This window comes from Galeopterus variegatus, unplaced genomic scaffold (assembly GCF_000696425.1).
Source record: "Galeopterus variegatus unplaced genomic scaffold, G_variegatus-3.0.2 Scaffold2817, whole genome shotgun sequence".
Classification (NCBI taxonomy): Eukaryota; Metazoa; Chordata; class Mammalia; order Dermoptera; family Cynocephalidae; genus Galeopterus; species Galeopterus variegatus.
This window is the reverse complement of record NW_007728928.1, coordinates 233,291-255,587: the sequence shown is the minus strand read 5'-3', so window position 1 is coordinate 255,587 and position 22,297 is coordinate 233,291. Positions and strand designations below refer to the sequence as shown.

At 39.7% G+C, this 22,297-nt stretch overlaps 1 protein-coding gene across 1 annotated transcript in view; it reads left to right on the top strand.

Annotated features, from left to right (window-relative positions):
* Positions 1-1,503: 1,503 nt before the first annotated feature.
* LOC103598985 (signal-induced proliferation-associated 1-like protein 1) overlaps positions 1,504-22,297 on the top strand; it is a gene marked incomplete at its 5' end in the record, with an annotated part of 42,119 nt that continues 21,325 nt past the window's right edge. The window contains 5 exons of the mRNA XM_008583061.1: positions 1,504-1,650; positions 6,488-6,612; positions 8,829-8,891; positions 9,329-9,447; positions 13,208-13,650. Of these exons, the coding sequence (XP_008581283.1) occupies positions 1,504-1,650; positions 6,488-6,612; positions 8,829-8,891; positions 9,329-9,447; positions 13,208-13,650 (897 nt within the window). The remainder of the gene's footprint in view (positions 1,651-6,487; positions 6,613-8,828; positions 8,892-9,328; positions 9,448-13,207; positions 13,651-22,297) is intronic.

Genomic DNA, 22,297 nt, shown 5'->3' with positions numbered 1-22,297 from the left:
GCAACCCTCAGTGCTGCACCCGCACCTCGCTCAGCCAGTAAGCGGGAACCGGTCTGTATGTGGGATCCGAAACCTCGGCGGGAGCGCCATCGCGCTCCCAAGCGGCGCACTGCAGCAGTGCGCCACCGGGCCGGCCCGTTGATGTGAATTTCTGGTGAGGGTGTTCAGTGAGAGGTCTGGGAGACAGCTGGAGAGAAATCTGGGCTCTCAAACCAGATCTGGTTCCTGGGCATGGATGAATTTGGGAGTTACACATTTTAGTATATAGCCTTATTCTTTTTCTATTAGGAAAGCATCTCAATTTGATTCTCTTGTCCCTTCTGTCAGCTGCCTGTACCTAAAATCCCATCCTGCCCTAGTACAGAAGGTACAAAGGTTCTCTGTAGGACATTGCCTTATTCAGGCTCTGTCCCAAGGCTTCCATACTTTGACTTGAATTTAAGACAGCTTTATGTGCAAATTTGTCTAACTGTGCAGACCCATTGCAAGCTATGTTATTAAGAACACAAAACCCAGCCTTCTCTAGGGGGCAGCAGTATTTTAGTATAGAGTGCAGTGGACTTAGAATCAAAAGGCCTAGCTTATTTTGACCTTGAACAAATGACTTAGATTTCACTTCCTCAGTTATAAAATGGAAATGACTTGTCCTACTGCGAAAGTCAAGTGCCAGCATTTACTTCTGAAATAAAATATCATTGTTATTAAGGTTCAGTTTACACCTAGTCACAATTATCAGCATCACTTATTAATATAACTGGTTGCCCTGTTGCCTGCTAGAGTAGTGTGAAGGTACAGGAGAAAATGTGTCTGTCCTGACCACAAAGCTCTGGTTTCTGCTTTGATAGCCAGTCAGCAGGGTGAAGGATCCATAACTTTACAAATAGATACATTAGTTGCCCAGGTAGAGCATACCTCTACTGTGATTTTGTATAAATTCAGGAATTCTAATTAAATTCAGTTAACTACAGTTCTATAATACTTTTTTCATGATACTATCAACCAAAATTAGAAATACTAAATAGCAAAATATGAATATTTATCCCAGACTTTGAGTATTAAAATTGGAAAACAAAAAAGCATACAAAGATTGTACTGTCTCACTGTGGTCATATACTTTGGGAGGGCTAGTGTAAGAGCCTGGAATTAATTGCCATGTTCACGTCACCTGGGTTCCATTATCCTCTGCTCTGCCACACTAGGAAACTTGCATTAGCAATTTTGCCAATTGAATTCTGGCAGATTTTGGAAGCATCCTTGTTTTCTAGATCTTTTTTTCCCTGTTATTTTTTGACACCCCTCCACCCGCTCCAAGACAGTTCCAGCTGTTCCCGTAGGGAGCAGTTTTATGAGGAGGTTTCTTTTGCAGGCTTCCAGCTGGCTTCATTTTCACTATCTCCATGAAGTCGCTGCCTTTGTCACATTTATATGATAGTATCCATCATGCATTGCCTTGGGATTTTCCCTCTGAATTGTTGACTTCATATTTTTGGTTTGCACATGCAGGCTGTCTCCTGGTTCGGACATCTATGTGACGGTCTCATCCATGGCTTTAGCAAGATCCCAATGTCGTAACTCCCCTAGCATCCTGTCTTCATCCAGTGAGACTGGCTCTGGGGGGGGCACTTACAGACAAAAATCCATGCCCGAAGGGTAGGTATGCCGTCTGTCCCATTGTGCGTGGTCCCAGTTGACATCACTGTCTTTCATCTGTATACAGACACGAAACGTGATTTCCATTCAGCCAGCCTTGATCAATTTACAGGTGAATGGAAGGGAAAATGTAGTTAATATTCTAGATAGAAAAAATGTTTTGGTGGCTGGTTCAAGATACTTCTTAGGAAGTTTATCATTCTCTAGTCTCTATAGAAAACTCAGTGGAGAAATCAAATTGCATCAGTTTCTCCATTATCTATTTTGTTTAGTTTCACAGTACAGATTTTGTCACTTCTTAATATTTCTTCCAAAGTGAACTCAGAACTTTCACTGGAGTGTGTATTGCCATTAACATGAGGGAAATGATCATTACATCCAAAGCTTAAAATTATTTGTTTTACACTTTAAGTCTTCTGTGAATTTTTAAAAAAATCTTTCTGGAAAACACTAAATGCCCAAAAGTGACTATTTGCTTTCCACGAGACTTAAAAAGTAAAAAGCTAAATGTATGTGATTTTAGAGGCTACTAAGAGGGGGGAAAATTGAAATGTCTGAAGCTGGTAAGTAATTAGCAGCAAGACATTAAAGGGCACACACAGGCTGTCTTTGCCCAGAGGAAGAGTGAAAGAGCCACCAAAGACTTCCTGCTGGGAGTTCTCGCTCAGGAACTTGACAAGAACTTGAACCATTTCAAAATCAAATGAGAGGTGTTTATAAAACTGATGTTTCCCTTCTGTGTTTTCCCCAAATATATTTTTAACAAATGGACACATGATTTGGCTACTTTCTTGAGATTTCACCATATCACAAAGTTAAGCATGCTCACTACCTTCATAGTAATAATACCCTCATAATGGGTATTTTTAATTTACAGTATTTGTCTTTACAGTTATTATGTATGATTTTTTTTGTTGTTGCTGAATGTTTATGTTAGCAGAAAGTAGGTAATAAAACCACTACAAAATATGCTTTTTCCACCCCATTATCTCCCCCAGGACTTTCTTGGTAGCCCGTCTAAAATGCACCTTTCTTATTTTAATTACTTCAGTGACTTAGCAGAAAGTAGGTAATAAAACCACTACAAAATATGCTTTTTCCACCCCATTATCTCCCCAGGACTTTCTTGGTAGCCCGTCTAAAATGCACCTTTCTTATTTTAATTACTTCAGTGATAATTAGAAAAAAAAATTTAGCTCTTTCTCATGCACTTCTGCAAAAGGTTTATGAATTACATGTTATTGTACTGTACCACATGCCCGACTAATTATTTCTTGTTTAAATCAGTAGATTTTAAATGGCCTGGTTTGATTTCAAAGCTAAGAATTCACTGCAGCTTCACTGTTAGTACAGCAATAAAATATAAATAAGCTAACAAAAAATAAAACATTGTTTTCTTCTATCATATATTTTAAATGTATACCAAAAAACTAAGTTGAGGGCTGGTTGGTTAGCTCATTTGGTTAGAGCGTGGTGTCATAACGCTAAGGTTAAGGGTTCGGATCCCCACTCTGGCCAGCTGCCAAAAATAATAATAATAATGAGTTGAAACATTAATGTTTTGGTGAATATTAATGTTAAAAACATGACTCCAGTGCCCATGCTGTTTGATTTTCGTCAGTGAGGTGGTTTATTCAGCTCGATGTTTAGTAACTAAACCTACCATAGATGGTATTGAAGGTTTTCCCCTTGTTTGTGAGGTTACCTGGGATTATTTACTATACTGTATAATGTCTTACTGACCTGGGGTGACCTTGTACAGAAAATGTTGATATGGTGTTTTCCTCCAGATCCCAAGCAATCTTTGTTTCAGTCAGGAGACATGGTTCGCTATGTAATTCACATGCATTGTTCATGGGCCAGGTTTGCTCCTGCAAACTACCTTTGCCAAGGGAAAGATGATTATGTCTACTCTACACCTTACCCCAGTAGAAGTGGATTTGTACAGTGCAGTACATTGTGAGGCCAGAGTGCCTGTAGTCTGCTGCAAGCTTATTAATGTTCAACTTTGAAAAGCTCGAGACATGATGTCATAACAGTAGGTCAGTGCACAGTGATTGCCTGTGAATGCCGCATGCCACTCTGGCGTCCTTCCTCTGCTGCAGGGGCTCAGTGTCTGCATCTGTGTGACATGTGCCTGCCCACTCCCTGGTGTTAGGATGTTAAGATTATCCAAATTAGCTGAGAGGTGGAATTTAATAGAGTAATTACTAATATCTGCTCTACTTGAATGGAGGAAAAAGATATGGGTACAAGTTTAGGATGGGAATGACAGGGGTTAAAAAGCAACACTGTTTAAAAGACACAGGGCCTGTTCTACCCTCCTTAGAAATTTATTTTTGGGCCACACACTAAGGAGTGCCAACAAGGCCGGGCATGTCCAAAGAGAGGGGCTGGTGAATGATGAGCTTGGCGACCATGTGTGAGAAACGTAACTGGGATGTGCATGATGAGGGTGGGAATTGTCAAAGTGGGGAGGCCTCAGTAGCTTTCTTCCAGCACTCTTAGACCAGGGAATAAACCAAGACTGGTAAATGACAGTTGTGGAGAAAATGTTCCAGCCCATTGTGAGGAAGGTATTTCAGAGCTGCTGGCCTGCCCTAGAAATGAGCGGACTGCCTCATAAGGCAGAGTTCTTGGTCACTGCACATGTGTCATGTGTCAGCCAAATGATTACTTAGAAACTCCTTCAAATCTGTGACTCTTAAACTATTAAGTGCTCCTCCAAACAAAGGCACAATTAAGCTCTTCAGAAAGAAGCACAATGTAAAATTGAGAACATGTTTTGTCTGAGCTCCTCAAGGACTGGATCTTTGCATCCCGAAAGCCCTGACACACAGTAATGGAGGATGTGCATGTGCAAAGTCAGGAAAAGTTCACTGGGTAAAGATGCTTTTCTTTCAACTCTTTAAAGAGAGCCTTCCCTCATCGTTTATTTAAAAACAGTCAGAAAAGCGTTCAGCTTAAATTCAAAACTTTAGAAAGTTATCTTTAGTTTCTGCTGCTACCAAAACGTAAAAGCAGGATTAGAATCCCTTTCTTTCATCTTCATTCCTTTTTTAGAATCTTAATTTAGTACAGATTTGAAATAGGATCTTAGGGTCAGTTTGAGAATGTTCACTCTTCTGAGGTGAGCAGATGGCAAAAAGCATAATTATGAATCATTTTTTTATATGCACTTTCACTGAAGTTTTCCCTAAATCAAGGTCTTTGTTTTTTTTTTTTTTTTTCCTTTTTTCCTTTTTGTCCTTTTTACTGACCGGTAACGGGATCACAACCCTCGGTGTCGCGCCCGCATCGGGGACCGGCAACGGGATCACAACCCTCGGTGTTGCGCCCGCACCACGCTCAACCAGTGAGCAGAACCGGTCTCCACATGGGATCCGAACCCTTGGCGGGAGCACCGCCACGCTCCCAAGTGGCGCACTCTCCAGTGCGCCACCGGGCCGGCCCAAGGTCTTTGTTTTTAATAATAGCTGCGTCAGTATGCAGGGTAGCTGTTGAGTGGGCCTTGTGGTTGGGTATATAAATGAACAGCATTTGTGCAAAAGTAACTGGGGCGATGATGTAATAATAGTTTTATTAAAATAAATATTTTTATAGCCTTTTCTACTTTGCAGATACTTTGTATAGATTTTTCTCCTTGGATCCATGTAATGGAATTGCTTTTTTTTCACATGAATTGAGACAGAGATTCAGTGGCTTTGTTCAGTCACATTAAGTGGTGGAGTTGGAACTTGAGGTCTTCTTATTCCTCATCTCCTGCTCTTCCACTCTTCCTACACACCACTTGCTGGTTCTGCCCATGTGCCTATCAGTCTGTAATGGGAAGTAAGACACTCGTCACATGCACCCATTGATTCAAACCCTGGCTAGTCTTTTTTATAGTATAGAGTACTCATAGCTTCACTAAAAACAACCATATATAAATTAGTAAATTTCCACATGAATTTTTGAATTTTATACTCTGACCCTATTTCTTGAGCTCAGTCAGTATTTACTTTGCTGATATTGCTAATCAAGGCATATGTTTAATTAAGCATATATTATTATTCTACACAGGGAAAAATAAAACTGGCTCATTAAATAGCTAAATGTTCTTTCCAGAAATAGACATTTGCCTTTATTTATGCCAGTTTACCTACTTCCAAATTGTTCTTTCCAAAGGCAATTTAAAATGTATACATTTTGAAAGCAATTTCTACTGAGCAAGTGCTCAGAAAATACTTGTTCCTAGAATGAATGACTTAGTGATTTAGTAAATTACAAAATTAAGAGAAATAAACCCCCAAAATATGAAAGCTATATCTAGAACATTTAGATTGTGAAATTTTTTCTGTGGCTGTCAGTGACAGTCTGAGCTTGGCTACACAAGGGCTAGAAGATTTGGGTATCTTACTCTACATGTCTTAGGCTAGTTCAGTCCTAATGGCTCCTGACCCTGTTAACAGTTTATATAAATAACATGCATACTTTTCATACAGCAGAGTGATGTATATTGACCATAATAGCTTGGCTACACAAGGGCTAGAAGATTTGGGTATCTTACTCTACATGTCTTAGGCTAGTTCGGTCCTAATGGCTCCTGACCCTGTTAACAGTTTATATAAATAACATGCATACTTTTCATACAGCAGAGTGATGTATATTGACCATAACATACACATTTCCGTACCTATGTGCACATGCGCAAGGATACATATACAAGTACAGACACGTAAGCCAAAACCAGTAATACCTGTCTTTGGAATTTAGTTCATTACACCCAGCACTCCCTTCCCCTCGTGGGTGAGGTTCCTGATGTTGTCTTTGCCTTTGTTTGGGGGAATTACCACAGGTTTGGAGTGAGCCGCAGATCCCCAGCCTCCATTGACAGGCAGAACACCCAGTCAGATATTGGTGGCAGTGGAAAATCCACACCCAGCTGGCAAAGAAGTGAGGATAGCATTGCCGACCAGATGGGTAAGTAATTAATTTCTACAGAAAGCAAGTTGCTTTTACAACAAGGTGACTGTGGCCATCTCTTGGTTATGTTAACAAAGCATTCTGTTATAAAAGACAGCCATAGTTAATAAATGTGAATTCAAATTAATTCTCTTAGATGATGTATAAATGAAAGCAACAAATAAGACCTAGAGAAAAGTCAAGGAATTCTAAGTGATCCCAGATTTAAAAATAAAAAGGACATAGGGATTATTCTCAGCACCAAGATTAAAAGACCAGACTACCAAACTTCACAAGTCCTAAGTACCTTCTCCCCTTGTTTGTTTGTTATTGCCTAGTATAAGAGCCTGGAGAGATTCCTTGGTATTCTTAATGTTGATTTGTAAAAAAGCCCAAAAAACTGTGTATGAAGTGGGACAGAAATACAATTATTGTTTAGTCACTTCTGTAGCTTGGTTAGAATCTCTTTCCTCCCCTATGTGCTCTTCAAAAATCTTTCCACTCTGCTATTAAGCTATCAGCTAAGAAAATGTCTTAGCAGTATAAAACAGCTGGATGGAAAAGATTTGTTCTAGTGGGCCCTCATTTGGATTTCTGGTGCTTAGTCCTTTCTCTCTATATATGTGTTATTGTTCTACAGTGACAACTGTAACACTAGTTGATAAAATAAAATTTTCCCATGAAACAAGGTTAAGTTTCAATGCAGTAGCTTCAACACAGTAGTAGGGATTTGATATCAACATCAAGGACTTGAATCTAGACTATTAGGTTACTTTTTTTTTTCTCCTTTATTTTGTCTCTGGTAGCATTACCATTAATGTGGGATAAAAAGATGTAAATCGCAGGACTAAAAAAGATAAACTTTTAAGGCAAAGACCCAAGTTTTTATCGTCTCTGAAAATTTATTGTTTTGTCCTGTTTTAATGACTATGCCCAAGAAAATGTACTAACTGTGCACATAAAAGACAGGAGTTGAGGAAGAAAAGTATAATCCTTAGCTTCTGAAGACATGCTTTGTTCCAGTAACTTCAGTAAGATGTGCCTTGTTATTGAAGCCATCTGTCATTCCCCACTCTTATCCCACCCACCCCCAACACAGAAAACCTGAGCATATTCTGATCTGCTTTTCCGCTCTTGACAGAGTATTTTTAATCCCATATGTTTTGATACTGTTGAGATCGTAACGACACATGTGAAAGGGATCCCTTCTTCGGCATGGCTTTAGTGGCTTTTTTTTGGCTCTTAGAGCAGGCTTTAAACAGTGCTGCCAGTGAGAGCTTTGTGCAGCGCAGTGTCATGCTTACCCCTCGTGAAGTCACATAGGGAGTGAGAAGGTTTCCTGGGACTGGAAAGGGTAATTACCAGGTCCCTCCTAGATCTATATTCATTCTCTCACACAAACCTCCCTCTAGTCTAGTTTTCCTTGCCTCCACTTTAGTTAGTGGCATCCCACTATTAAGAGGTAAGACTTTTACATGAATATGGATGCATCTTCTTAACACATTTGTTCATTCCTTTAGTAAGGTATGCCTTTTTTTTTTTTATAAGATACTTCTAGAGCCTGTCAGAGAAGCCTTTTTTACCACAGTATGGGAGGTCTACATGGTGGCCTTTCTCCATTCAAAATCCAAAGCTTCAAATAAAATGTTAAAATAGATTTTTGTGATTTTTTTTATATTCCAGCATTACAGGAGAATAACTCAGCCTTTCCACTGGCACATCAGATGAAATCTAGGGCTTAGTTGACATAAGAGAGAATTCAAGAAAAATAATTATTATGTTTTCATTACTCAGTTCTCGATAAAGAGTATATAGGGGGCCATCCTTTCTACACTCAGTTTATAGGAACAACCTTCTCTAATGATTTGCACCAGTTGAGAATGTTTAAGAGAGTCTTGTTTGTTAGGCAGGCCCACCTGTCTTTGTACATCAGTGGGTTATAAACTAGTGCCCTACTGACGGTGGAGATAGCCATTTAGCTTGCTGAATTGGCTCACTCATCTCCTTGGGTGTTTTTCTGGTTGGAGTCAGGGAGTATGTTGCCCGATCCTCTACGCGTTAGGAAGGGTATTGCAGAAATCCAGAATTCTTGCTGTTAGCTACAGGTGGGTTAAAGAGGATAAACCACTTATCTCTCACTTTTGGAAGCCCATCTTGAACACCACCTTGGAGTCCAAAAGGAAGCAATTGTTTTAAGTAAACTAGTTGCTGTGTGTCTTTTCTGTTGTGCTTAGCTTACAGTTATAGAGGACCTCAGGATTTCAATTCTTTTGTCCTCGAGCAGCATGAATATACAGGTAAAATATTTCCAAAGTGTCATGGTAAGTAACATGTGATTGCATCCATGCCTGTCTAGGTAATGTAGACCGAGCTAGGTTAGCCACACTTTGCAAAGAGTGAATTTTAGAAATTTAATCCTTATATTCTAAACTTTCCCCCCAAACCAAAAGTTGATTCTGAACTTTGCTGCTTTGTTCATGGCCTTTGGTTTGGTGGTTCTTGGCTATGCTAATGTGTATAATGTGACATGTTGTCACCATCTGCAAGCTTTATCCATCAGCCACTTAGTTTTTGACATGCTGTCTATTGTGTAGACTCTTAACAAGCTTACTGCTGAAATTCAGAGTTTGCTGGTCAGTGAACTGAAAGATGCAATGGCAAGCCGTCTTCATTTGTCAACATGTGCTTGTGTCTGTTTAGTGCCTGCACCATAATGTCCTATGCTATATTCCAGAGCCAACGTGTCATCTCCCAGCAGTATCAAAGGTACTGCCAACTTTCCGAGAGAGCCCCAGTGGGAGATTAATGCGGCAGGATCCAGTGGTTCATTTATCTCCAAACAAACAAGGGCATGTAAGTTAACTATAAACTTATACAAATAATGGATTCCTAATAATGTACCTTCCTTGCAATGTGAAAATGGTATGGGTCTGTTCTACTCTTTCCTCTGCATGCTGAAAGAGGAAGTCACCCTGGCAGAAGGTGGGCATTTGCTTTGATGGCCTTGGAGCGTCTGCTGCCATGGCCCTAAGGTTGCTTTGAGATAAACTGTAATTCCTCATAGGTATGCTACCCCTGCCATCCCCACGGGTTTGCATGAAAGGTCATCTGATACAATCACAAACAATCCTAAACTGTTAGGAATTAGAAACGTTCCTAGAAATAGGTTTTATTTGCTTACACAGTTACAAACATGAGATGTGGTTGGAGCATCAGTCAAGGAGAGGGACAGCTTCCTCTGCAATCGCCCTGTTGCTTGTCACATCTTCCATGGCTGCACACATTTTTGTTCTTTTACCATAGTAATACACAATCCCTTATCACTGACAGGTAGAACTGGAAATATGAGGTTTTCATACCTCCCACCCCCCAGTAATGCAGTTGATTTCTTTGGTCTGTGTATTCGCTAGAATGGGTATTTCTATTCATGTCATTCTATAGGAAAGGAAATACTGTATTTTATATGTGCTAAAATGTAAGATGCTCAGAGAACTTTTAATGAGAAGGCCCATATAAGTTTTGCTCTAGCGTAATGAATACTGAAGCTGAAAAAACACTTTGCCCTGTAGAGAGAGATTTACTGAGGAAATGCAATATTGTCACAATTCTACTTGTATGTAAATGATAGATCACCCCAGTCAATCTGTGAATTTCCCTCTCTCATTAATAATGTTTATATTGATTACATGGTAAATAATATTTTGGACAGATTGCATTAGATATATTTTTAAAATTAATGTCACCTTTTTCTTTTTTTACTTTTTAAAATTTAACTGCTAGAAAATTTTATTTATTTATTTTTTTTTAAAGATGACCAGTAAGGGGATCTTAACCCCTGGCTTGGTGTTGTCAGCACCACGCTCACCCAGTGAGCGAACTGGCCATCCCTATATGGGATCCGAACCCGTGGCCTTGGTGTTATCAGCACTGCACTCTCCCGAGTGAGCCACGGGCCAGCCCAGAAAATTTTAAATTATGTACGTGGTTCACATTGTATTTCTGTAGAAATCTATTATGTACATTACACTCTCAGTACATCTCAATTCAAACCAGCCCCATTTGAAGCCCTCAGTAGCCACACATGGCAGGGCTGCCATATTTGATAATATAGGTCCAGAGTTAAAGAATTTCTGCCCTATTAAAAATAAATGAAAGTTTATGACTGTACTTTATAAGTTCTTGAAAAACTAGAGTAACCCCAGTAAGTAACTAAATTCTTTTTTAAGGGAAACAGATGTTTTACTTTGAGGTGAAACTGACCTGTCCTCCTTCTGCCCTAACCCTTGACCAGTGAAGAGCATCCCTCTTCTTTCACCAACAGATCAAAGTACATATCACACACGCACACACGATTTCTTCTCTCCTCTTTTCTCTTAGTCTCCAAAAAGTATCTGGACTTCCTGCCTCCCTCTGATTTAAAATATTATTTTTTCAGATGTCTTTAAAAATCTTATTTCTTTGGTAAACTCTATATAAATGTTCTTTCTAAGCATCTGAGCTACTGTGTAGAAAGAATTCGACTTCCTGCCTGCCTCTGATTTAAAATATTATTTTATTCAGATGTCTTTAAAAATCTTATTTCTTTGGTAAATTCTATATAAATGTTCTTTCTAAGCATCTGAGCCACTATGTAGAAAGGATTCTGTACACGTTTTTTAATTGAGATATAATTCACATACCCTAATATTCACCCATTTAAAGTGTACAATTTAGTGGGGTTTTTTTAATATATTCACAGAGTTATGCAACCAGCACCACAATCTAATCCCAGAACATGCTTATCACCCCCCAAAATACCCTGTATCCTTTAGCAGTCACCCCTGAATCCTTCCCATCCCTTCCAAGACCTAGACAACCACTAAACTACTTTCTTTCTCTGGATTTACCTATTCTGACATTTCATATGAATAAACTCATGTAATATGTGGCCTTTTGTGTCTGGCTTTTTTCACTGAACATAATGTTTTTAAGGTTCATCCATGTTGTATCATGAATCAGTATTTCATTCCTTTCCATGGCTGAATAATATTCCATTGTATGGATATATCCTTTTTAAAATCCATTTATCAGTTAATGGGCATTTTGGTTGTTTCCACTTTTTGGCTATTATGTGTAAGACTGCTATAAACATTCATGTACAAGTTTTCGTGTGAACATGTGTTTTTATTTCTCTGGTGTAGCTATCAAGAGTGGAATTTTTGGGGGGGGTAGATATCAAGAGTGCTGTTTTCCCGCAGCAGCCACCCCATTTACATTCCCAACAATGCAAACACTCATTACTGTTTCCTTTTTGATTGTGGCTAATCTTAGTGTGTGGTATCTCATTGTAGTTTTGATTTGCATCTCTAATGACTAATGATATTGCACATCTTTTCGTGTGCTTGTTAGACATTTGTATATCTTTTTTGGAGAAAAAAATCTTTTGCCCATTTTTTAATTGGGTTATTAGAAGCACAGAGTTTTTAATTTTGATGAAGTCAAATTTACCTATTTTTTTCCTTTTGTTTCTGGTGCTTTTGGTGTCAAATCTAAGAAGCCATTGTATAGCTCAAGGTCACAGAGATGTACACCTATATTTTCTGGTAAGAGTTTTATAGTTTTTTTTTTTTTGTCTTTTGTCTTTTTCCGTGTCCGGCAACAGATCGCAACCCTCAGTGTTGCCCCCGTACCGGACCGGGGACCGGCAACGGGATTGCAACCCTCGGTGTTGCTCCCGCGCCTCGCTCAGCCAGTGAGTGGGAACCGGTCTGTATGTGGGATCCGAACCCTCGGGCGGGAGCGCTGCTGCGCTTCCCAAGCGGCGCACCATCCAGTGCGCCACCGGGCCGGCCCAGAGTTTTATAGTTTTAACTCTTACATTTAGATCTTTGATCCTTTTTGAATATATTTTTCTATGTGGTAAGGATCCACCTACATTCTTTTTTGTATGTGTGTATCCAGTTGTCCCAGCACCTTTTGTTGATAAGACTAACGTTTTCCCCCATTGAAATATCTTGGCACCTCTGTCTATATATATAAATTTTTTACAGCAGTTCTTAGAAAGGTATCTCCTAATAGATGCTAATTGGGGAAGGAAAAGAAGATCTCTTTAGGGATAAGTTATATTCAGCCTTCTACAAGGGTAAAAAATAAAAGTTCATGGGAAAACAGAATTTAGAGATAACACGAATCTTTCCATGAACTTTTCAAAGTACTCTCACATTTACTGTGAGCAGTAGGGCTTTTAGAATCAAGGACACTTTCTAATTAAAAGCCCCTTGGAAATGTCATTTCCTTTCTATATTAATATTTTAAAGGCTTTAATGAAAAATTTAGATTTTTTTCTGATTAAAATTATCTAAATAAATACTGTTGATATTTTAGCATAAATCAAGTAATGAAAAATGAATTCCAAAAAAAAAACATTTTCACTCTCTCTGCCATGAACACTACCGAATGGGCCAGAGTCACAGAGGTTTTTCCAAACACCTCCTATCTTACTTTGACTTGTATTACTGGAACTTTTGTGCCTTGAGAACCCGGTATCTAGACACTTGTCACAGTGCCATTCCCCATCATTTTTTCCTGGTGTTCAGGAAGCAAAACCTTGCACTTAAGCATGTTTTCCTTGCAGTCTGATAGCCACTACTCCAGCCACTCCAGTAGCAATACCCTCTCCAGCAACGCATCTAGTGCCCACAGTGACGAGAAGTGGTATGATGGGGACCGCACAGAGTCTGAACTCAACAGCTATAACTATCTGCAAGGCACCTCCGCCGACAGTGGTATTGACACCACCTCCTACGGCCCCAGCCATGGCAGCACGGCCTCCCTGGGGGCTGCCACAGCATCGCCTCGCTCAGGGCCAGGCAAGGAGAAGGTAGCACCCCTGTGGCATAGTTCCAGTGAAGTGATCTCCATGGCAGACCGGACTTTAGAGACAGATGGCCACGGCATGGACCGGAAAGCAGAGTCCTCCCTGAGCTTGGATATCCACAGCAAGAGCCAAGCCGGCCCGAACCCTCTGACAAGGGAGAACAGCACTTTCAGCATCAATGATGCTGCTTCCCACACAAGGTAACCGCCCTGCCATGCTGCTGCTCCATGCCCAGCCTGGTCCTAGTCCAGTCCCCGCCCTCACCTTACTGTGCTCAGTAGTGTGTGCAGAAAGGAGAGTTTTCATACAGTGACAATTTCTTTTACAGATTTAATGGTTTTTATTTGCCAGCAAAGTACTTTAATTCTACATTCCTAATGTATTATTTTAAACTCTGAGAAAAATTTGCAGATTTATTCTTTGTTCAGTTGGAATTTTTGGTTTTTTTTTTTTAGTTTTTCTAACTGCATACTAGTATTAGAGAGGAATTTTGTAATTTTGGCTTTCAGCTAATGATAGAGAATATAGACTGGGACAGTCTTTTGAAGATATTTTTTAAAATATTGACCATAATTTTAAAGAAAGTGGTCTTTTCTAAGACTAACAGAGCATTTTCTACAGAGCTGAGCACATCCTTTACACTGCCTCCCTATCTGACATCACTTACCCCACTTCTGCATAATAGTCTGTTTTCAGTAATTGGCTCCTGACAGTGATGTCTGAGGGTGGGAGGTGTCCAACAGAAAAATGTGGCTAAACTTAGACATATTTCATCTACCTTTCAGAATAGAAAAGTACATATTCCCTTGTATCCTTGGAGATCACTCCACTAGACAAAATAAATACTATTTTTCATTTCCTTCTTTGGATTTGTACCTAAAATCCAAAGTATGACAAGATTCTTCCTTTTAGGAAGGAAGCACTCTGTTGCTGTCTTTTTAGGCCTGTTACGCTCAGTGGTGGTTTTCCTTTTACTTTTGTTGTCACTGGTCAACTTACATGACAGCATCTAACCTTGCTGTCTTCTGGGTCTCTTTTATTATCATTCCCTAAAGAAAAATAGTAGAGAAGCTTAATTTAGTTTTACTATATGGAAATCCAGGCACATAATCTGTCAATAAATCCCAGATAACCTTAGCAAAAAAAGACATCTCTACTTAATTTGGATTTCTTTAACTTGATCAGTTAATATTCATTTTGTCTATATTCTTACTTATAAGATGATTGAACTTCCCTTCTTTTAAAATCTCAGGCCCAGTGGCGTGAAGTATCTCATGAGTTTTGTTTCTGTTTACCACTATCACATCGCAGATTTTAAAATGACTGATAGGTCCGGAAGCCCCATGTACCCTGAGCAAAAATGAAATTGGGGAAGTAGTGTCAGTATTCTTGATTGCCAGGCATCCCAGTAGTTCCACAGTTCAGAAAATAGAATGTTTGGTTCAAATAGGATAAAGCATGTGTTTGGAAAAGTAGAGCAGAAAGCTGGGCATCTGATGCCATAATAATATAGTCATGGAATCACATGACATAGAATTATGACACTCACTTGCTGTTTTTGGCACATCCCACCATCTCATAACTACAGACTGTGCATTGACTTAGAACATTTTTCAGATTAGAATAAATTCTCTGTGGTTTCTAGGTTTTGCTTCACTCCTGTTTCTTAGGTTTTTAATTGTTCTTTTTGAAAAGAGGATGCCTTTTTTTCAGAATGATATTCCGTCTGAAGATGTAGCTGTGGTCTAATTTGATGGCAGAAGAAAGTCAGTAATAGAGATCTTGTCTAGAATGGCATCACCGTGGAGTAAGGTTGGAGAGAAATGGGCCCGTGAAGCCGAAGCACAAAACGTGGGACCCTGCCATTATCTAACAAGTCCCAGGGGATCTACAGCCCTTTGAAAAATAGGCACCTGGGTTTGCATTATCCAAATGTGCTGACTGGAGCTGCCTGAAGGCCTCAAAGGATTATCTAAATTTTCTGCTTCATAAGTGGCCGTGCAGAATCATCGAAATCATCCTTTAGAAATAACTCTTCTTTTGAAAGTCAAACTTACTAGAGAAGAAAAGAATGTGGCCTTTCGGGGAGGGTGGCAAGACTTCCCACCCACTGATAGGCTGAGTCACATTCATTTCTAGTCTCTGGTAAATAGGGGTGCTCGTGATGTCATTCTGTTGATTTTGGCAGAGTGAGTTAGATAATCAGAGCTTTAGCATCCTTCTCTTTCTGGAGGAAAAGGGGGCTTAGCCACCAAATGCATATAGCTAGAGAAACTAAAATCATAGCAAATTAGAGTGTTTGTGTCCTCAGAAGACAGGAACAGCAATTAATGTGGAGATCTCTCGACAGTGCATAAAAGAGCTTGTACCTGGGACTCAGTGACAAAATCTAAATTACAGTGATTAAGTTCCATTGCATATTTCTGGCTGGGCTCTGTTCCTATCCCCTCTGTCCTTCAGTCTCCTTGTTGATTGTGCAGGTTTTTTTGTGGCACCCCATGAGAACTGCATTAATGTGGGCTGGTAATTACATAGGGTTGTTATATTTGAATGTCGTTAAGAGAAGCCATGCACACTGATAACACTCTGCAATTTAAAAAGTCTATTGATTGCTCCAAAGTATTTCTCTCTATAATATACATGTATTTTCTATGAAGCTTGGAAATATAGGGAGGGATTAAAAGTCAAGAGAAGCCATGCACACTGATAACACTCTGCAATTTAAAAAGTCTATTGATTGCTCCAAAGTGTTTCTCTCTATAATATACATGTATTTTCTATGAAGCTTGGAAATATAGGGAGGGATTAAAAGTCATTTTTTTTTTTTTGAAATGGCTGTTTTACTTTTAGATCTTAAAATGAACCATTCTAAAAAATGATTTGTGGTAAACATAGAGGTGAAGATAGTTCTAATTTTAATAAATTCTTTACCAGCTGGATTCATTTTTTTCTTAGAGTTCTGGCCTTGGCAGTAGGCAGTACAAGTTCATGGGGCCTCCTCCGTTAGTATAAAGTGCTCTAGTCCTGTTGACAACAGTATTTCTGATGTTGGAAAAATATTTATATCATCAAAACATTATAAAGCTAAAAACCCCACCTTGTACTCGCACATACTCATCTCTTCTGTAACATACTGCCCCAACTTGTTTTAGTGTCCAGACTTCTGTGCCCACCCTCGTTAGCCAGCCAGCCATTCTCAAAATTCCTTCCTCTTGCTCCCTGGGCCCCCTCAGAACCCGGTAGCCAGTGAGGGCCCACTTCCGTGATTACCTGGGCATTTTCACTGCCATCCAGTGCTAGAGGGTTTATCCCCTCGTCTGTCCATCCTCAACACCTTTGCCTAGTGTGCGCCACCATGAATTTAACAGATAATAGGTCCTCAGTGCGTTCTGATGAGCAGGTAGGAGTAACTTCTTCCTTAGTGTTCCCACTTTCTGCCTCATGACTCAAGGCCACTACCAATAAACCAGTTCAAAAGTTACATAAACCCTCAACTCCTGACTCTTCTAGAAAACTACTAATGTACTTCAGAGCTTATTGTACAGACGTGTCAATATTTGCACAGAGCTGTAGTGCTTTTATGTATAGGTGTAGGTATAAGAGTGTACATAAAGTCCTTGTGCAGCATGAAGTTTCAGTGATGCCATTACTATATTAAAGTTTTTAAATCTGCAAAGTATAACAAGCAGGAAGTTTATAACAGCTTATATGCAAATGTTAATCAGGATCTATATATATGCTGGTCAGTGTCTGACATTCACTAGAGGGGCTGATTAAAGCCGAAGAAAAATGCCTGCCCGCAGTTGTCAGTGCAGTTCAGTCTTATGAATGTGCTTTTTCTGGTTGACCTAAGAAGTTAACTGTTCCTGCCAGAAAAGCTGTGTGCTTCTTGAGAGTAGAGGAAAATTTTAATTACTAACAATTAATTGCCTCTCTTCTATATTTTTTTCTTAAAGTGAGAATATTATTTTTCTAAGTATTAAGGACTAATTCGGAATTTGAAAGCACAACCTCTAAAATTATAAAACCAGAACTTCTCTTAAAAGATGTGGCTGGCCCTGTTTGCCTTAGCCCTGTTGTTGGGGATGGATCACCTTAATGGGTAATTTTTGTCTTGTGGCCCTGCATCCAGTAAACATTCATGATTTTATTTTGTTTTGCTTTTCGAAAGCCGAACTCCAGGTGACCTGGCCTAAGCTATCTTGACGCATTTCTTCTAGGTTATAGGGACTGGTGTTTATTTTATCGGTAACTTTAGTTACTTTTAATAACCTCAAAGACTGACAAATAGAACCATTGTGGTAGAAGTTTCAAGTGAACATTGAGGAAATGAACCCTCTGTCAAGCCACAAATGCTTGATGCAGAACTCACCAACAAAACATTTGTCATTGTTCTGTTCTATGAAGCAACTAATCCATTCATCCAGTTGATATGGTAAGCCCAAATTCTCCAAATGCCTTTAAATCATAAGGCCAAAAGGAATTCAGAAAGGGCAGAGAGTCCATTCTTTGACATTTTTAAAGTATCCTACCAGGAAGAGAATTTATGTAATTGCTTTATTGAACAAAAAAAGAGAAAAAATAATCTCAAGAGGAGAGATTCCACAACCTTTCTGAGTAATTTCAGTACATAAAAAATTCTCTCCCTGCTCAACATTTTGTCCTCTTCCTCTAGCTGCAGCTTAAATATACAATTAAGAGAGAATAAATGGTTTTCCTGAGCTGAGTCTTTCCTAAACATGAAGTTTTGTTTTGTTTTTTTTAATTGTACATATTCGTGGGGTGCAGTATGTTATCTCAATACATGCATATATTGTACAAGGATTCACTTAGGGTAGATAGCACATCCATCATCTAAACAGTTTTCTTTGTGGTGATTATGGTCAAGGTCCTCTTTTCTAACTGTTTAGAAATATACAGTGTAATTTTATTAGTTCTAGTTAGCCTAGAACACCAGAACTTTTTCTTTCTCTCTACCTGTAACTGTACCTGTTAATCTACCTCTTCCCACCCCCTGCCCCCACCCATCTCCTGGCCTCTACTCTCTACTTCTATGAGAACCACTTTTTTTTTTTTCTTCGATATCTAAGATTATGAAAACATGTGGTTGGCTCTGCTTGCCTTAACGTAGTTGTTGGACATTGATCATTGACTAAAGTGGTCATTTAGGGGAATTTTTTTCTTTTTTTTTGTCACAGCCCTCCACCTCCAGGCAAGTTGAGAGAGAAACATAAGGAAAATAAATCCAGAGTCTGAGATCCACTGACCAGCGTGTTGTCTGGCCAGTCATACAGTTTCACCAAGCTTGTTCCTTATCTGTAATCTAATAATGCCTGGTCCAAATACTAAATGGCAGTTTTTGTAGGTTTGTTGAGAACAAAAAAGGTTATCAAATGTATTCCAAACTATAAATGACCTTTTAAGACAAAAGGTTTTCTGTCATTTCCTTTGTTAAGCTCTTCATCACCTACCTTAATGCAGTTATCTAGTTACTTTTCCTGTGGCAAGCATGTCTCTCCCACAGCTCCTATACTTCTCTTATGTTTCATTCTGTAATTGTATTTTCTCTTCTGAAGCTTACTGCTTCGTTTTTGTTTTTTAGATGCCAAAACTGGACATGCCACTCTACTCAGCTGTGCCCAGTAAAATGATCGTGTTCGGGGCCGAGCCCGTGGCGCACTCAGGAGAGTGCGGCCCTGGGAGTGCAGCAGCGCTCCCACCGCGGGTTCGGATCCTATATAGGGATGACCGGAGCGCTCACAGCTCTCACTGGCTGAGCGCGGTGCGGCCGGTCTCAAAAAAGGACAAAAAAAATAATAATAATCATGTTCGTAGATACTGTGCTAACTCCGAATTAAGTAGCTTAGCCTTGCAGACTTGTGGTCAGCAGGGACCCCAGAGGCCCTTTCTGCCACACGCACCTGCCATTCATCTCCTTGTGCTGTGTGTGTTAGTGTGCTCTTGTACTTATTAAATACTTGCTCCTTACAGATAGACAGTTTTTCTTCACTGCAATCACTTAGATGTCCCCTTTGCCAACTTAATCATCCCTACTTCATTCGTTTGTTTTCCCCCCAATCTTTTGGAATTAGTGTCTCCCAAAGCCCTCCTGAATTGCGGAGCACAGTATTGGACATAGCACAGAATTGGCTAGTGTTGAACACAGTGGGAGGAGTGTTCCTTAGTCATTATCCTCCACATTATCTGTCACCCACAGGCTTATTTGTTATTTGTACAGGCAATCACAGGAAACCCGATCAGCTCCCCTCCCCTTGGTATTAGGCCAACATTCAGCCTTTGCCCGGATTTTGCCACAGCCATTTGACAGGTGACTAATTGCTACTCTCTTCCTCTTGAAAATACCATCCTTAACAGGCCTGGCCTGTTTAAAACCCTCCCCTCCATGTCATGCCTAAATAGAACACGACCCCAAGTGTTCCTTTGGCAGCTTTCAACACACAGACAGTTGCTGGCAGATGTTTTCCTGCAGGAGGAGAACAGTTTCTCCAGTCCTCATAGCTTTGGCACTTGAGGCTTTGATTCATGACATTCGGGCTCCCTATCATGTGGTTCATCCCTTTGCAAAGTCAGCAAGCCAACGTAGCTTCTCCTTCGTAAAGCAGTACCCTCTGTGACTGGCATCCTTTTTACAGATTGGTCATCCAGGATCCTCTCCTCTAAAGTTCCAGCACAAGCAAGAATGTGAAATTACCAGGTTGCAGTGCGTTTGGTTCATGGTTTCATTTGAGCATCAGGTCAGGTTGAGAAGTTTGGACAGATTCAGACTATCCCCGATTCTCAGTTACCCTGTTGCCCCTCCTCTTTCCATATAAGTTATCATACATATGTGTGTGGATCCTTTCTTCCTTTTCAGAATTCGTGTCATGGCATGGCCAATCAGAATCTAAGGTTGTTCCATTTTTAGGAAAGAGGAAGTGCCCTGTAGTTTATAAAAAAAAAAATAAAGTTAGTGGTCTCTTCATGTAGAATCCAGGGGACGCCCTAACTAAATTCCTAGTGGTTACATTCTGGCTGTACTTACAGTTAAACTCACTGTTTATACAATGAGAAAAGTAACAGATATTGCGTTCGTCACTGCCTAATATATCTACTGCTCTTTTCTTTTTGTTTCATAGTATTGGCTCATTACCTTTTTACACAATTTCTCTGAAGAGATTTAACTCACCATGGGTAGAATGGAATTCCAGCCTACTGAATTAACATGAAATCTCCAGGATAATGAAACAGCCCAGCTGCACAGTTCCCCTTAAAAAGTATGAAGCTAACAACTCCATGTTAGTTGTATTGCACTTAAACTCACTTCAGAGATTCTCAGGTGAAGTGTATGGGCTCACGTCCCTAGAGGTGGTCTGAGGTTAGCAGGGTTGCTCAGCTTCAAGGAAAGCCCAGCTGCACAGTTCCCCTTAAAAAGTATGAAGCTAACAACTCCATGTTAGTTGTATTGAACTTAAACTCACTTCAGAGATTCTCAGGTGAAGTGTATGGGCTCACGTCCCTAGAGGTGGTCTGAGGTTAGCAGGGTTGCTCAGCTTCAAGGAACCCCACCCACAGCTGAGCCCAGGGATGGAACCACAAGGGAGGGAAGGAGACAGTCTCTAAATTTAGAGTGGGAGAATTTGAGGGGCTAGTAAGAATCCTTTGGAAGTTTATTGAAATATAGATTTCTGGTGTTTTAGAAGATCTGACATGAGCCCAGTGCCCTGCGTTTACATCAACACCGGCACATGGGCACAGTCCCTGGCTGGAGAAACACTGCCCCATGGCTTCACCTTCTTGATTTGGACAATGTGAAATTGGATTTTGACCAGATCGTAACAATATGAATAATTCATCTGTATTTGAGCAGTAGTTCTCAATTGGTATGCACCCTTGAATGAGGTTTTGCCATATCTACCAGACACCTGCCCAGCTCTATTAAATTATCTGGGATTAGGACACAAGAATGTGTACATTAGGAGAGCTCCCAGGTGATGCTCACATGCCTACTGAATTAGAGCCCTGCGTATCTTACTTCATGCTGTGAGCTGTATACATTAAAGAGGGAAGACATACCAGTGATTGTTCATTTGTTTTTACTTGTACTTGTGTCCCTAAATCTAATCAATCGTTAAATAGGGCTGTCTTGATTATAACCATTAGTGAACAGAAATGTGCTGGCATTTCACATCTGGGAGCTAGTATCAGCCATCGTGTTCACAAAACCAATCAGGGTCAATGGTCTTATTTAAGCAATTATCCTTTTAAGAATATACTTGTAAACAGAAGCGTCATTTGGGGATTTTATTATTTCTTGCAATAAGAATAAAGCATCATCTAGTTGTAAATACAGTATGAGTGAAATACACTATCTTACTTACTATCTTACTTACTGTAAGTCTTCCTTACAGTTAAAAGGGATGGCTAATTTATTATTTATTTGACAATATATTTCATCAAATATTGAGTGCCTACAATTGCCAGGGACTATTCTAGGCATAGGGAATATGGTAGCGAACAAAGACAAAAACATTTCAGCCCTCATCGAGCTTACATTTAAACAGGGGAGACAGACCATAAACAAGATAAAGACATTAAATATATAGTGCGCTACACAGTGACACATGCTAAGGAGAGACACTTTGTTCAACACATTTTAGTGGGAGCCTAATGAGTTCCTAGCATTGTTAGCTATACAAAAATAAATTCCTGCCTTCAAAGAGATTATAATCTAGTACAAAAACTTATTCAGTGCCTCTCAGGGAAATAATGGTAGTGATTAAATTTATACAGAAAGAAACAAGCTCCAAAAATTGTATATATTGTATGCATTGTTCTTTCCTTTGACAT